At 36.9% G+C, this 17,964-nt stretch overlaps 1 protein-coding gene across 7 annotated transcripts; it reads left to right on the plus strand.

Moving 5' to 3' along the window:
- The first annotated feature begins 732 nt into the window (after positions 1-732).
- On the plus strand, positions 733-13,903 carry LOC107807431 (amino acid transporter AVT1A). Of its 7 annotated transcripts, none has more exons than XM_075230815.1 (11): positions 734-1,341; positions 3,324-3,607; positions 3,967-4,026; positions 4,114-4,181; positions 4,730-4,753; positions 4,843-5,023; positions 5,102-5,321; positions 5,400-5,535; positions 5,704-5,876; positions 12,753-12,856; positions 13,542-13,903. In XM_075230815.1, exons 1-10 carry the CDS (start codon positions 1,154-1,156, stop codon positions 12,838-12,840), a joined length of 1,422 nt encoding a protein of 473 aa, XP_075086916.1. In that variant the 5' UTR covers positions 734-1,153; the 3' UTR covers positions 12,841-12,856; positions 13,542-13,903. The 7 variants fall into 7 exon arrangements, with proteins under 7 accessions (XP_075086914.1, XP_075086916.1, XP_075086909.1 ...); XM_075230812.1 differs by having other exon boundaries at positions 735-1,027; positions 1,128-1,341; positions 3,967-4,181; XM_075230813.1 differs by lacking the exon at positions 4,730-4,753 and having other exon boundaries at positions 733-1,016; positions 1,128-1,341; positions 3,967-4,181.
- The last annotated feature ends 4,061 nt before the right edge of the window (positions 13,904-17,964 follow it).

The raw sequence follows: 17,964 nt of genomic DNA on the forward strand, positions 1-17,964 counted from the left end.
GGAGACAATGATACTCATAACGACAAAATTAATAACGCCATCCGGTAGCATTCAATGAAGAATATTCTACAGCATTAAGTGCATGATCCATTACAGAGAGTATGACATTCACTACCCACAGTTACACATCCTTCAATAGCCCTCATAATTATCATTAAAGAGGAGCTTGATCCTAGGACCTTGTTCCCTAGGTGCAACTATAAATAGAGAGCTTTATTATCATTATAAATGACACAAATTTTCTCACAAGCATACACTATATTCTATCAAAAGCTCAATAACATTTTACTTTCTTGCTTATTTGTGCTGTTCTTATTATTCCTGGTAGCTCTGCGCCCGGAACCAAGATGTCGTCTATTTCAATTTTAAGGCTAAGTCTTATATTTCTGTCTAATTCATCTATTATTTTTGAATTAAATTAATTCACTTGTTTATAAATCACGCATAAATTCAACTGTACCGTTTTACGGGTAAACAGTTGCCTGAATCTCCGAATTCATTCCTCCATCTTTTGAATACATGACCTTTCGATGACCATAATCTCAAGCCTTCCGAACTCGGCAACGGGTCCCATCCCTTGATTTTTAGATCATAATTGCCACGTGGGACTTTTTGATCAGGCTACTTGGAGAAGGTAATTTTTACCCATACAACAAGCACGGGTGAATAACCACAGTATATTCAAACGGGTAGTTGTAATTTGTTTGTCTTATTTGATAACTGATAAACAAATCTCGGTCCCAATTCGCAATATTATCTAATAGGCACATGATGATCATGAACGTACAAAAATTGTGGTAAAGTTAGCGGTTAGCCACCCTAACAACTACTGTAGTATGGAAGTTTGAATTACACTTGTAAGAGGAAAAAGGTTAATATTAACTAGTTTCATTGATTAAGCTGGAGCAGCACGTCAGTGTATATGTGTCTCTTCCTCAGCACCTCTCGTGATTCCTCCTCTATCTCAGCCACCAAAAACCCTTGAAATCCTCCAACCCATCAATCTTTAACACTTGGTCGTTTCTATGTACTATTTCATAATGTTTTTCTTTTCTTGGATATATATATATAAAAGACTTTCTCTAACTGGACTTATGATTCTTGTTGTTTTCTGATTGATTGGTTAGTTTTATTTTGCGAGTAGCAAATAATTATGGCGCGGAACAAAGACGGGGAAAACGAGGAAGATGAGTTTTTCTTGGAAGAATCAGATGAAAATCTTGAAGCTGGTCATATTAATACAGAGGAAGACATGACAGAAGATGATGAACATGAAGAAGGAGAAGGGAGGCCTTCTCGTTCCTCTTCTTTTGTTTCTCAACAGTGGCCACAGAGTGTCAGGTAAGTAAGACACTACTCTTGCATATACATGTTCCTGAACTAAATCAATTTCTGTATATTGTACTGTGTCTCTCCCAGTTGGACCTTTAATTTATTAGTTGCTAGCTTGTCCCAATTTTATATTCGTACTTGTGATTTATTTTCAGCTGGTATACTAAAAGTGGATGAGCATTCACTACTTATTAGTTATATCAGTTGATGGGCATATACAGCGTATGGCTGTAGTGGGCTCGACAAACAGCTGTGCTAGTGATAATAACTGCGCAAAATTAGTTAAATTCGGAGGCAGCCTAGATTGTTTGACAAACCTTGATGTGGCTGAGATGCATTGGCTGAGATGCATTTCCATAACCTCACTGTTAGAGACATAATTAAGTAAATAAAATGTATTCTATCTAATAGGTTAAGGTTTTAGAATGTCATACAATTCAACATGATATTAGAGCATGAAAAAGTACAGCGTTCAAGTCTCGGCGCCATCTAGTATAAGAAAGAATTTCTTCGTGCTTGGCTTATAAAAATAATCAGGTGAAGGGACGTGTTAAATACATTATTAAGTAAATAAATGTATACGAGGTTGTCACACAATTCAACACTCGCAAGGACAATATTATCTTGCCCCTCCATGTGACGTGCTATCAGTAGTCATTAGTGCTCTGAATGACAAACTATTAGTAGTTACTGTTACGGTACAATCATGGAGCTTTCACTGATACAGACATAGAAATCTTATACATCCTTGGTGATGTAACGACGAGGCGAGATCTCCAAGTTATGGTTACTGGCACATTTAACCTTCAGAAATTAGTCAACTTTAGGGGTTTCAGTGGGACAGGTAGCAATATTCAAGGGAAAATTCAACAAGACTATGATTTTACTCTTCTCAGAGCTTTTAGCCGACTCTACTTTCTCTCTCTGGAATATTCTTCTTCTCTGTTACTCTGAAATCCTCAATTGATGGACCTTATTAGCTCATTTGCTGTTATTTCATCACCGTTCCATGGACTCTTGCAAGGGGATAAGAAGTTTTTGATGGTCGTTTGGGGGGACGAACCGAGGTAGTAAATGGAGGGCATAAGTAGTATTTTGGCTCCTTGAAAGCTGCCCGAAGGGCTAACCCAACTCCTCTAGGGAAATAGAAGGTTAAATATGTTGATACAGAGCTATTAACATCAATATCTATTTAAAATTTATTTAATATTCTAAACCTGAAGTGTTCAATGTTGTGGTGATAATTACAAATGATGTAATTGTAGTAGCTTAGGTATACATTGAACTGTTTTCTATGAATTTCCAACTAATTAGAAGATATGTGCTATGTTTCATTTTTTTTTTTCCATGGGAAGGTAGAAGATCAAGTATTCATATTTACAAAATGTTGTATAGCTTACAAAAGTTAGTTTTCCAATTGTATATGCCTCCTTATTGTCACTATTTTTATGTATGAGCTATTTCATATTTGTGTTGTTGGAACTGAGAAATCGCTGATGGCCATGGACTGTTGTGAAGTACTTCAGTGCAACCATAGTGAATTGCAGAAAGGTTACTGAGTAGGGCTTGTCCCATGAGTTGGAATTAAAACTCCAAGGTGTTTCCTAGTGGTTGTGACATTCTTAAGTTTTGCTTAGACTAAGGTTTTATACAGTGGGAAATTTGAAGATAAATTGATTCTGATCTTTGTATTGCTCTGGGATGTTGCCAGGTATAAATGAAATTTAGAAAAAGTGAAAGAGAACAGACTAAAACCTCGATCAAAATATTTAGATCATTGTGTTAAGCTATTGCTGGATGCTCCTTGTTTCCGCTCATATGGCTACTGCTTGTACTAGAATTAGAATTCATATGGTAACTTCAGGTGACATCAATTAGAGGCATAATTTATGATTGATGGATTACAGGCACGTGTTTAGCTATGTTCAACTCGTTTGAAACTATTCGGGCCTTAATTCTCTTCTGTTTTCCATTTCCAATTCTTCTTTCAGGGAGTCTATGGATGTTTACACAATTGCTGCATCACCAAACTTTGGATCCTTTCAGCGTGTAGCCAGCTTTAAGTTTTCAACTTCTGATATCTCTAGTCAAAATAACTTGGTTTGGAGTGTAAAGACCCCTTTGCTGTCTATTGATGGGAAGAGTCACCAGAAAAGCGACCTTGATGTGCCCTGGAGATCACAAGTTTCATGGCCAGAAAAGGTTTCATCACATATAATCACTGGAGAACTTCCAATTAGCCACGGATGTAGCCTTGTTCAAACTATATTCAATGGTTAGAATCATCACTGTAATATTCTGGGAATGCAAAATCCTTTGTTTCTGGATGGTTATTCTATCTGCAATTTCTGATCATGATTTGGGCTCAGGGAAGAATTCTAGAGAGGATATATAGTTAACAATAGAACAAGGTTAAAAGATGAAGAGAAAGGAAAATAGAACAAAATCAATGAAATAAAAAGTTTACACTTAGTGGGAACGGTCAATTCCTTTTGCGTCATTTGCAGCACCTGTTATCAATATAGTGGTTTTCTTCTTTAACTTTTTGGTCATGATTACATTCCAGTGATTCTTTGCTTAATTGAATTGTTTTTATTTTATGGAATTTCAAGGGCTTCTCATGCTATGTAACAGGGACAAATGTCATGGCTGGAGTTGGACTTCTTTCTACACCTTATACAGTGAAACAAGCAGGTTGGGCAAGCATGGCAGTGCTTGTTCTTTTTGCATTAGTCTGTTGTTATACTGCTTGTCTTATGCGATATTGCTTTGAAAGCAAAGAGGGAATTACATCATTTCCGGACATGGGAGAAGCTGCATTTGGAAAATATGGACGTATTCTAGTATCTGTAAGTTCATAAATTCAGCTTTGCACCTAATTATAGGCTAGTGGGCTAAGGAGATATTTGGTTATTATGTCAAAGACCATGAGGTTTGTATTATTTCATTTGATATATACAGTTAATTACCTAGTTATATGCTAGTGGGCTAGGGGCTACTATGTCAAAGACCATGATATCTCTTTTCTTTCATTTAATGTAAACATGGTGGCTTACTAGCCCGACAAAATGTTTGCTACTTTCAGCAATTATAGCCTGTATTAATATGCCTTTTCTTTGCTTTTAAAGAAAATCACCTGACAAGTCCTCAGAAGTCGCAACTATAAGTATTCGTCTGAGATTGCTTCGACTAATGATCTGAGGGCATAAAGAATCTTGGCCATTTCGGGTGACTGAAATAAGAGGGAAGGGAAAGAATAAAAACATAGAAAAATAAAACAAGTCAATGAAGTGGAAAGGATTAAATATGTGGAGTAAGAATTATATATAGCCAATAATGAAAAGGTGGTCTCTAAACTACTGCATGTTAACCCTGTGGTTTTCTTTCTTTGGTACAGATTATTTTGTACATGGAGCTATATGTAAGAGATGCACTCCTCAGCTGGATTTGCAGATTGTTTGGTCTCATTTGACATTGCTCAATTCCTAATAAGTCTTTCTTGACTTGCAGTCCTCTTGTGTAGAATTTATCATACTTGAAGGGGATAATCTCACGCGGCTATACCCTGGAGCACACATTAACTTGTTTGGTTCTCGATTGGACTCCATGCACTTGTTTGCAATCATTAGTGTTCTTATCATTCTGCCCACAGTTTGGTTGAAAGATTTACGATTGATCTCTTACCTTTCAGGTTTCAAAAAAGTTCTACAGCGGCTACCAATTTTTAGTTCTTTATCAGACCATAATACTACATTGCCCTTTTTTGCAGTCGGAGGCCTCATTTCGACAGCTCTAGTGGTCGTATGTCTTCTCTTACTTGGGACAGTAGATCAAATTGGATTTCGTCAGACGGCTCCAGTGGTAAATTGGAGTGGTATTCCATTTGCAATAGGTGTCTATGGGTATTGCTATTCAGGGCACTCTGTTTTCCCAAATATCTATCAATCTATGGCCGACAAAACCAAATTTACAACAGCAGTCATTGTGTGGTATAGAGCGCTTTATGATTTTTATTGATCACTTTTTTTTCACAGCCAGTATAATTTTTGGTTTTGGGTATTGTGCAGCTTTACTTTGTGTATTCTCTTATACGGTGGTGCTGCAATCATGGGATTTCTTATGTTTGGTCAATCTACGCATTCACAGATTACTCTGAATTTGCCAAAACATGCTTTTGTTTCTAATGTTGCATTATGGACGACAGTGAGTTTTGTTTGCTCTCCTCCCTTAGAGCTGTCATTATCGTTTTATATTTAATTTATTTCATTTCATTTGCAGGTAGTAACTCCAGTTACCAAATATCCTTTTATGAGATTAAGTTTTCTTTGAAGAAGCTTTTTCATTGTTGTCAATGTTCTTATCAATTTCTAGTTGAGTTCCTTAACTTTTCACAAATACTCCTTGTTACTGAACCCGTTAGCTAGAAGTATTGAGGAGTTGCTTCCTGCAGCTTTGGCTACTAGTTACTGGTTTTTCATTGTCCTAAGGACAGCATTGGTTATATCTACACTTTGTGTTGCATTTCTTCTTCCCTTTTTTGGTAAGTTATTTTAAACCGTTTAATCTTCTTTCTTATTCATTGATTCAGACTGCACTATTCGTAATCAATTTTGCAATTGTTATGTTTCGTTTAGCTGCCTGTTGACACATATGTGCGCATGGCTGCTTTTGTGCTGCTTGTGGTAGTTTACCAGTTTATCTCTGCTTATTATATCAAAAAGTACGGCGTACTCTGATTTTCTTTGAACCCGAATATCACTCAGTATACAATCAATGAACCAAAAAGGGAGTCTTGGAATAGTGGTAAAGTTGTCTCCATTGTGCCTATAGGTCAATGGTTCGAATCATGGAATCAACCATTAACGCTTGTGTTATGGTAGGCAATCTACATCACACCCCTGGAGTACGGCCCTTCCCCAGACACTGCGTGAACACGAGAGACTTTGTGTACTAGGATGCCCTTTATACAATCAATGAACAGAATATTGTGTGCATATTCTGTTACTCCTAGGAATCATAAAATGATTCTCTAGTCCAGGATACTTAAAAGAGAAATCTTAAAAGTAAAGATCAACTTTGGTTACTTGAATGGCCTAGGGTTGTTTGAACGTTTCACTTTGATCTTTTATTTCCATCTTCTATGCTTTATTATGGTAGATTGCCTCTTATAAAGATTCTTTTCCTGCTTACATACCTACTGTTTTCATATTACATTCTTATGCAGCGACTACTATGAATCCTTTAGCTTATACTCAGATTGGTCTCCCTGGCCTGTCATTAAAGTTGTTCCTGCAAATGTACCCCTCAACACATTTTGGTTTCCTTTTCTTTGAATTCTATCAACCTTAGTTTATGTATCCTCATACAATGGAGAATTAATTTATTGAGATTTTGAAATTTAACTATTTATTTAGTACAGGGCTATTTCTGAAGTAATAATTGATAAACTTTTGATGATGGTGGCAACTAGAATCAACTGAACAAATACATCTATCCGAAAAAGAAATACATAGATAGAAATAGATAAGTAGGGAAAGGAGACTCCATGTGCTACGAATCATTCATGCCAAGCAGCTCACCACGAAGTTTCTAATAACACTCATACTCAGCTCAAGGGTTCCGCCAATACCACTCTCAGAACCTGCATAAAAATGTGCAAAACTGTAGTATGAGTACAAACCACAGTACCTAGTAAGTAGTAAGTCTAGTCTCGAATAAGTAATGGTGAGGGGTCGACTCTGACACCTACTAACAACTCAATAAGCATATGAATCATGAATATAACATAAAATAAAGCATAATATCATGAATCACGTTTGTCAAAAAAATCACAGTAAACTCGAATTTAGACATGCTTTTCAGGAATATCAGTCAAGGCGTCAACTTTTCCATATAAATAACTTAGACAGAGATTTTCAATGTAAATTGTGATTTCAAGCTCTAAACATCAAGTAGAAACATCAAGACCAAATAGCACGAGGAAAATATTACTCTATTCCTGTATGTCAAATACACATTCCCAAATTAACAATATCGCAGTTAAATCATCAAGTATTAACAATCTCAGCACATTCATAGTGTCTGGTACAAGTACCCCCTAATCATACTTTTAGCACTCTCATGGTGTCTGGCACAATGCCCCTGAATCACCACACAAACGCTCCGCAGTATACGGGCGCCTAACATAAGTCCATCACTAAGCACATATCAAGTGTATGCGCTCACAGGACCCAAGGTAACATGGGTAATCACTTGACTCCGGAGGGACTGATCCATATCCAAGCGTCGTAGTGGCGTACTACCCGATCCACAAATATTCCGTTGGTGGCGTGCCACCCGATTCACACATGTACTTGTGGCGGCATGCCACCCCATCCACACACATACCCGTGGCAGCGTGCCAACCGATCAGAGCATAAACACGTGGCAGCGTGCCACCCGATCCACACAACATTATCAATAACTGATACCCGCTCATAATATCTATGGTGCCAAAATTCTCATTTTTTTACAATATTCAACTCTCAAACTCATAGATATATGTATGAGGCAACATAATAAAAAGGAACCAAGTCATAATAATAAAAATACGGATAAAAGCACATAAGGCTAAAATATGGCTATAGCTTATCATATAATTCAATTTTTCTCAACAATTCAATAAGCAATTTCATCGTTCAAAAGTTTTATCTTAATATTTATCCTGAATGAGATAAGTCATTTAAACACTGAATCATGAATCAATAAAATAAGTATATGACTATGGCTCGATAAAGAATCTCAACATGGAAATTAATCATTTATACCCAATTAACAAGTCATTACCTTAAGCATGCTTCTAAGCCACAACTTCAAGTCATCACGTAGTCAAAGAATCAACAAAACATGAATAAGGAGTCCACATAGTCCAAACAAGAAATAATCATAAGTCAAACATTTACCTGATATGGTCATAACCTAGCTAATCATATATGCTCATCACCCTACATATACGTAGCTCTTAAATCAAACGCATTGGCGTAAGAGGGTGGTCCTTTCGTCATCACATTCGCGATGGTTTATCCGCATTTGCGGTGAAGTCTTTCCAGACGAGTGTAAAGTTTTTCTTCGCGATCACGAAGCAGTAGACCGCGATCGCAAAAGGTAGTGCTGGGCAAACTTATTAAGTTGAAAATTTTGGGATTTTACATATTCGTTCATTTTTTGAGCCCTAGACTCCGAAAGGAGGAGATTTTGAAAAGCAATTTTACTACTACTTTGGAGACTTGAGTCATTTCTAGTTGGATTTGAAAGGAAACATGGTTTGTTGTTAATTAAGGCTTGCTGGATGAAGGTAAGTATCTTGTTTATCCTTGTAAGAGGAAATTCTCCCCATAGTGATCTATATTTACTACTTATTGCTTTTCTAAAAATGGAGCAGTTAGGAGTTTTGGAATTCCCTCCGTGAAGTTGGCCTATTGCAGCTAAATTAGATCTGTCCTATTAAATGTATCTGTTATACCACTAGAGTATGTTTCATGAGTGACGTTTGGTGTGGAAGATGTACAGAACTTTTAAAATCATTTTTCATCCGTTCTACTCTATCTTTTTATGGCTAGATTATACTGAAACGTCCTTCTCAAAATGCAGGTATTGTCTATGAGACTACACAGGCACTCATGGAGAAGCTCGTTGTCGAAGCTTTAGAGGTTGCTCTGGTCAGTCTCTCTCTCTCTCTCTCTCTCTCTCTCTCTCTCTCTCTCTCTCTCTCTCTCTCTCTCTCTCTCTCTCTCTCTCTCTCTCTCTCTCTCTCTCTCTCTCTCTCTCTCTCTCTCTTTGGCGAACTGGTCAGTCATCTATATATGTAAGTGATAACTTCGCTGCTGGAGTGGTTTGATACTTCTAAAGCATTGAATATTTGTTAAGATGTAACTTCCCTTTGGATAAGTTGTATTTCAAATGACCTTCCTTTCTGAACATGCCCATTAAGGAAAGTGTTTCTCTAGAGTTGCTTGTTATCTTGCTATATTTTAAATGAGAAGCTAAGTTGGTGATGAATATTTTTCAAGGAAAAGACATAAGTTGCACATTACAGTTGTCCTGAAAAGTCAGTTACACACTTAACTTTTAAGAGCGATCTAATACCCCCTTATTCTTGTCCGAAGTGAATTAATACCTCTTTGAGATATATACAATCAGTCGCATGGTGGATGGTGTTGCACACTCTCCCTATGTCTTCGCCACGTATTCCCACATTAGATTCAATTTGAAATTTCCCCCTTTTTTTTCTTTTTATTTTGAAATTTCTCTCTTTTTTAATTTTCGTCACCTTCGTTATATTTGTTGTCAAAATCTCTTCCCCTAGACTCCCTTCATTCAGTACCATCATTCACCCCAATATTTCAACTTGATAAATTAGTATGCAAGTTAATTGTGATGATTTTTGGCATTGTAATACCAAGAGAAAGGAGGTTGAGATGAGAGATATGAATGTGGTTAGAGGTTGACAGGAGAAAACGGAAGCTTGCCGGAGAAACTTTTCTGGCAAACATCCGGTGGGATAATATAGTTTAATTTGAATTTTACCTTGTTAATGCATTTTCATGGGTTTTCAATAGTCAACAACAACAACAACAAACTCAGTGTAATCCCACAAAGTCGGGGGAGGGTAGTGCGTACGAAGATCTTACCCATACTTTGTGAAGATAGAGAAACTATTTTCGATAAACCCTCAACTCAAGGAATGATGAAAAAGAAGCAGTAGCAACAAGCATTGGCAATAATACGATAATAGAATAAGCAAAGCGAAAGAAATATCAGGAAGTAAAAGTAAACTACGAATAAGGAAGTACAAGAATAATGCTAATATAATTGGTATGGAAAAGCAATACACTCAACTACCTACTAGCCTTTTAACCTAATCCTCGACTTTCACACCCTCCTATCAAGGGTCATGTCCTCGGTAAGCTGAAGTTTTATCATGTCTTGCTAATCACTTTTCCTCAATACTTTTTCGGCCTATCTCTACCTCTTCTCATGCTCACCAAGGCCAACCTCACCTCCTTATCGGGGCATCTGTGCTCCTCCTCTTCACATGCCCAAACCATCTCAGCCTAACTCCTTACATCTTGTCCTCAACGGATGCCACTCCCACCTCATCCCGAATATCTTCATTCCTAATATTATTTCTTTTAATATGCCCACATATCCATCTCAACATCCTCATTTTTGCCATTTTCATTTTCTGGACATATGATTTCTTGATTGGCCACCATTCTGCCCCATACAACAAGGTAGGTCTAACAACCACTCTATTGAACTTACCTTTAAGTCCTAGTGGTATATTCTTATCACACAGAACACAACAATTGAGCCTCTACTTCATCCATCCCGCTCCCATACGGTGTGTGACATCATCGTCAATCTCCTCATCATCTTGGATTACTGACCCAAGGTACTTGAAATTTGCTCTCTTGGGGATGACTTGTGAATCATGCCTCAGTCTTCATCCGCCTCATACGCCACATCACTGAACTTGCAATCCTAATATTCTATTTGATCCTGCTCAACTTGAAATCTTTTGACTCTAAGGTCTGTCTCCACACCTCCAGCGTCGCGTTAACACCGCCTCGTGTCTCGTTAATCAATACTATGTCGTCAGCAAATAACATGCACCTCGACACCTCCCCTTTGAATGTGACGCGTCAGGACATCTATCGCCAAGGCAAATAAAAATGGGCTAAGGGCTAATCCCTGGTGCACCTCGTCATCATTGTATAGTGTTTCGAATCTCCTCCACTGTCCTCACTCAGGTCTTAGCTCCGTCATACATGTCCTTAATCACCTTAGTGTACGCTACATGAACACTTTTAGCCTTCAAGCATCTCTATAGAACCTCCCTAGGGGCTTTGTCTTAAGCTTTTTCTAGGTCTATGAACCCTATATGTAAGTCCCTCTTTCTCTCTCTCTACTGCTCCACCAATCTCCTTACAAGGTGAATACCTTCCATAGTCGATCTCCCCATCATAAATCCGAACTGGTTATAAGAAATAGACAAACTCCTCCCTACCTTCATTTCCACCACCCTCTCCCAAACTATCATGGTATGGCTCAACGACTTGATACCTCTATTATTGTTGAAATTTTAGATATCACCCTTATTAATGTACAACGGAATCATCGTGATCCGCCTTCATTCCTCGGGCATCTTCTTCATCCTAAAAATGACAAACAACCCAGTAAGACACTCCAAGACTGTCTCGCCCACGTTATTCCAAAATCGGGATTTTGTGTGACCCAGACGCTCTTCCCTTGCCCATCTTATGCATAGCCCCCTCAACCTTTGCAACATTAATACGCCTACAATACCCAAAATGTAGATGACTCTCAGAGTGCTCCAAATCATCAAACACAATATTCCTATCCTCTTCTTTGTTCAAGAGCTTATGAAAGTATGACTGCGATCGTCTTTTAATAAGTCTCTTCCACCAATACTTTGTCTTCCTCTTCTTTGATGTACCTCATTTGATAGCATGTACAACTTCTTGTCCCTGCCTTTGGCCCCAGTTCTTCATACATGCGTCCAGACGCTACAGTCTTGGATGCCGTATCCGCTAACTTCGCCTCCTTCTTAACGTTCTTATACCACCCCATATTCCTCTTCTCCTCGTCGTCTTTGTTCTCCACTAGCCTCAAGTACGCTTAAACCTTTGCTATTTTGCTTGTCACGAAGCTTCTAAATCAATTATGCTGGTTAGTATAAGTGACATAAGGTTATTTCTAGGCAGTTTCTGGTGGTGTGATTTATCCTAAAGTATATATTACTGAAGGAAAAGGGAGGAAGGATCGACAAATATGGAGATTATGGGGGTAGAAAAATAAAAGGAGAGAGAAGAAAAGTCGGAGAAACAAAAGGAAAAAGAAAAAAGGAAAAGAAAGGGAAAAAGAAAAGAGCGCCCACAATTAATTAAGTGTATTAGGTGCATAATGTCCAATAAAATTTTACACATATAATTTAATCAGTTTTTAACATGTGTTTTGCTCCACTCACATTTATGAAGATAATTTTTTTTCTTTACCACATCATCTTTCATGGAGATATTAAATTCTTTTCCGACAAGGATGGGGGTATTAGGTCGTTCATAAAGGTTAAGTGGATAACTGACTTGTCCGGGCAACTACATGGTGCAACTTATGTCTTTTCCCCTTTTTTATGCAATGTATGCATTATGAACTATATCATGAATCCTATTACAATATAAATTGAGACATGGATATTTTCCGCTACATTGATACTTTTGAGGTGCTTCAGTAATTGATCTCAGCAAATTACACACACACACCCTCTCTCTCAAACACACACACTCTCTATTCTCTCTTGCACGCACGCACATATACACACACACACAAACACTTGTAAATGTTTGAATGCTTTTTGTTAGAGAGATATCAATTGGTATCACATGTTTGATTGATGATGCAGGCGGTAATTATACCAACTTTGTGCTTTCTGAAAATTTTGGGGAATAAGGCTACAAATAATCAGGTAATCATTGCTCAGGTGTTGTCATGCTTTGAAGCCTTCCAATTTTGTCCGACTGCTAATTAAGAAATTCTTGTTCTTGAGTTCCAATAGCGGCATCAGAGTAGAATTGTAGGAAGCAGAACTTAGTGGCAAGTTCATTGGGGTCAACTGCTGTTGTAAAATTCCAAACTCCTAATTCTAGTAAATTCTTGGAGAGACTTGGTACATAATTTCTTTTGCGTGACAAGCAGATTTCACTTCAATGGATACTGGTAGATCTTCACTAACACAGAGGCACTCATGTCTTAAAGGATTCCTTTGCAGGCGCCAATCCATTTCAAGCCATTCAGCTCAAAAATGTTTTTTCCGTTTGCTAATAGGTGCTGAAACGGCCTAGATTGCATGATTAGAGCCCCTTATATCCCTTCCTTCTTTTGAGATCCCACAAACCATGAGACATAGCAGGTCTTGTTGACTTTGGTTATCCCCATCATACTAGTTGGCTCCTCTTCTTGGACAACTGAGTCTATGTTATAATAGTATGATGATTCTAAATAGAATTAAGATGAGCTAATAGGTGGTTCACCATTTGCAAATTCAACTAGCTAGAGTTTACTTCCGATTACCTATAAAGTTGATTAGTAACATTAAATGTCTTTTGGTCAATTGCTATTTCTTCGTTAATTTATGGTTTTAGCAAATGCAGATCATACTCAGTGTAGCCATTGTCTTATTGGGGATTGTCAGCGCGTTCATGGGAACATACACTTCTCTGTCACGACTTGCTGAGGAATACTGAAATATTTGCAACATGTCCATATAAAGCATTATGTGGGAAGTTGCAAGTGTTGTTTACAAGTGTGTTACTGGTGGAAAACAAATTAAATTCTATAGGGAACCTTAGTAGTTGTATTACATATTAGTAAGTACGGAGCAAGAAAAATTATAATGATTCATAGAGCTCACGTTCTTTAATCAGTTGCTAAATTGTTTCTGCCGTCTTGGCATTGTCTTTCCTGGATATTTGCATAGAATTTGGAGTTCCATAAAATTTGTTACTCTTGGCATTGACGTCTTTGCTTTTTAGTTGGATTGGTTAGCTTATACTTATGTCATGCCAACCATTATGAAATGACATCTATTACTCAATTTGCCGAAAAATATTGTTCCAATATATTTTTCACTTTATATTTTTTCGTTTGACCCTTCCAAGGCATACATTTAGTCATTAATTTCATAAGGTACTCGTTGTGAGTAATATTACTACTGTATTAGATAATTTTTTGCCGATGGATAATAGGGACAAAAAGGGGTAGTTTCTCTCTATATATATATATATATTGCACATTGAAACATTTAATAATTATCCATCCAGCTTGGGAAAAAAGGACGAGTATGTTAAAAAGAACAACTATGTAAGCAACTCCTCAGTCATCCTAATAATGCCATATGCAGTTTATGTAACTGAAAATAAATTAGCAAGTAGGTTCAATATATTTTTCAAACAGGATGAGGAGTTCATTTACAGTTTTGGTAAATTAGAAAGTAGCTACAAGTAATTTACCGTGTATAAAATCCAAAAAAAACAAAAAATATGTATACATAACCGCACCAAAAAAGAAAAGAGTTTCTTTCTTTGTGAAAGCTTATGATTAAACATTGAAAACAAAAAAAGAACAAAGTGAAAACAGTAGGTTATTTGAATTGGCAGAAATAGTTTTTTCTCTTTCATTCAACAAAATAAGTATGCGCTTAGGCATTTTAGAATTAAAGTGAGTTTTCCCTATTAACAATTCTACCTTTAGGGAAAAATTGCAGGTTATTAATGTAAGTGCTGGAGGATCCAATTTTTCACACCTTCAGGGAAGGGAACATAGGGGCACATCTTTTGGCAAGGGGTGGGTTAAAGTTGTCCAAAGCAGATCTAAAACAACATTTTGCAGCTCCACCTGGCTTCACGAAGGCAGTTATCCTAGTAGACAAGTCCGGGCCTTTTTTGGGTAAAAACTAATCGGAAGACGTTTGTAATAATTTGGCTTGCTTTGGGAAAATATGTGCCCAAAGTAGCTCTACTATGCAGAGTTATGTTGCACACAACTCCATTGTTTTTAGGAACGGAAAAGGTCCAAATATGCCCTTATACTATACGAAATTGAGCATATTTGCCCTTCGTTAATACTTTAGCTCAAATATGCCCTTACTGTCACATAGTTGGTCCATATATGCCCTTAGAATTATACAGTTGGCTCATATATACACTTTTTGAAACGGAATCCACCCAAACTAATTAGCTCTTTCGTTAATTGTATTAAAGTGTATTACAAACACTATTTCCTTTTTTATTAGCACTTTTTTTCTTTACCTTACTCTTTTCTTTCATCTTTTTTCTTTTCTTCCTTTTTTTCCTTTTTCTTTCTCCCTTATCATATTTCCTCCATTACCGATATTTTCTCCATTTTCGTCATCAATTTCACTTGACAAAACTCATGAATTCCAATTACTATGAAAATTCTCCCATAAGAATATTTTTATAGATCATATATTTGCCAATTTTTTAATTTTTACTGAACAAATATTTAGTTCTAAAAAATTTAACAAAGTAAGATTGAAATAATATTAATGTAACAAAAAACCCGAAAAATCCAACAAAACCGAACAATCCAAACCGATATAATTGGTATGGTTTGGTTTTGATAAAAACCGAACCAACCCGTTCCATGTACACCCCTAATTTACATAGTTAATAAAAAAAATAGAAAATGTCCAGCTGATAAAAGATGAAAAAAGACTAACAACTCAAATTTATAACACTACAACTTGAACTCTAGGTTTTTAATCATTAAATTATCTTTCTGAAAATAATTTAAATATTTTGATCTTTTGACTATTGTTAAAGGTTGAGATATTTTTATTATTTTAAAGTTTAAACCATAATTTTTGGAATAATTTAATTTCATTTATTTAGAGGGCCAGTGAAATTGGAACTTGATTACCTTATGAGAGATTTTTCTTAGTAATTAGAATTCATGAGTTTTGTCAAGTGAAATTGGTGACGAAAATGGAGAAGACATCAGTAATGGAGGAAACGGATAAAGGAGAAAGAAAAAGAAAAAAAAAAGAGAAGAAAGAAAAGAGAAAGGTAAAGAAAAAAAGTACTAATAAAAAGAAAATAGTTTTTGTAATACACTTTAATACAATTAAAGAAAGAGCTAATTAGTTTGGGTGAAATCCGTTTCGAAAAGGGCATATATGGGCCAACTGTGTAACTCTAAGGGTATATATAGACCAACTATGTGACGGTAAGGGCATATTTGAGCTAAAGTATTAAAAAATGGCAAATGTGCTCAATTTCGTATAGTACAAGGGCATAATGATTGAAATGGGACATTTGGTTTGTGTAATAATGTTAATATTTAGTAATGAATAAAATCTTCTGTGTTACCGGTTTCACCCTATTTTACACGAGTTAAACAGAACACTAACGTATGATACTCTACAAGGTTAATTAGAATTATGAATTCGCCACATAGCATTTATGGTATACAAGGATATATTAACTTAAAATAATATATGTTAAACTCCAGTTATGTAAGGCCCCGTAAAAGTTCACCAAGGATTTAAGGTTTTATAGTGCCAACGTCAAGATAATGTGTACGGAAGATTGTATATAGTTTGCATCATGAAATAGGTGGAAGAATTTGCAGAAAATTGCGATTCTACAACCGCGGATCGGTTTCGCTGACCGCAGAACCATCGCGGAGTTAGAAGCAATTTAATTTTGAGGGTCATTTAGGAGTAGGCTATGCGGACCACATAGCAATTTCGCGGACCGCGTATCCATCACATAATCAGCATGAAAACTTTTGGAAGAAGACTTCGCGGTCAAATGTGCGGACTGCAGAATCGTTTCGCTGACCACAGATCCGTCGCGGTCTTGACGAGACCCAAGCCATATTTAGAGGTCCATTTTGCGGACCGTATAGAATATCTATGGTGCATTCCGTGATCGCAGATTTGATATCGGGAATTTTTTGGAATTTTCAAACCCGACGCTATATTAATAAAAAAGGCTTAAAGAATTATTTTAGAAAGAGAGTCAGATCATTTGAAGAGAGGGGAGAAATTTAGAGAGAGACGGAGAAGCTCCAAGCCGTTTTTCTTCAATTTCTTGCTCAATCTTGGAGATTCAAGGAAGATATTCACCAGATCTTCAACTAACCGAGTAAGATTTTTCCCCTAAGCTTTCATCCAATACTTTGTAATGAGTTCAAGTAAGACTTTTTTATGTTGGGTCTTATGGGATTGTGATCGGAAGCCATAAACCCTTAACCTCGATTTTGGGGCGCATGTGATGAATGGGAGGTGAGGTTCTTGAGTTGGGAGTAAGTCATTAGGCATGCATGTACCAATGAAGGTGGTATGAAGGTTGCTAAACTATTATAGGTGAATTGTTGACTTGGGTATTGGTTGTGGGGTAAAGAAATCCCAATGTAGGAAGTTGTAGTCAAGTATGTACACTTTGTGTTTGATGAAATTCCTATATGACCTTGACTATGAATATCTTTCTAGTAATGGTTCAATTTGTTTATGTTGCTATAGATTGAAGTTACTAAGAGTAGTGGAATATTGTAGTTGTAACACCCCGAAAATTTTTGAAGAACTTAAGTGTAAAGCCCGATAAAATTTACAAAGAAAATAATATTTTATGGTGCCGGACTCGCCGCGGTTCGGACTTTTTGGGTTGAACAATGCACGGGAAAGTAAAGAAATATTTTTGACGGAACTGTGTATTTCTGCGGTCCATTATGCGATCGCAGAATCACTTTGCGGACCGCAGAGTGACGCAGTTGTTTGGGTCTGTTGGAAGCAATTATGCGGTCGACTATGCGACCGCATAACTGTTATGCGGACCGCATAGTGACCGTAGACTCAGGCAGATTTTTGGTCATTTTGGACACCAATTATGCGACCGATATGCGGTCCGCATAACCATTATGCGGTCGCATATGCGACCGTAGAACCTGTCCGGAGCTTTATTTTTGGATTTTTAAAATCCGACCCTATTTTGTTAAATACACTCTTTGGGCCATTTTTGAAACATAATCTGATATTTTAGAGTGAAAGAGAGT

The sequence above is a fragment of the Nicotiana tabacum genome, chromosome 15 (assembly GCF_000715075.1).
Source record: "Nicotiana tabacum cultivar K326 chromosome 15, ASM71507v2, whole genome shotgun sequence".
NCBI classification, from domain to species: domain Eukaryota; kingdom Viridiplantae; phylum Streptophyta; class Magnoliopsida; order Solanales; family Solanaceae; genus Nicotiana; species Nicotiana tabacum.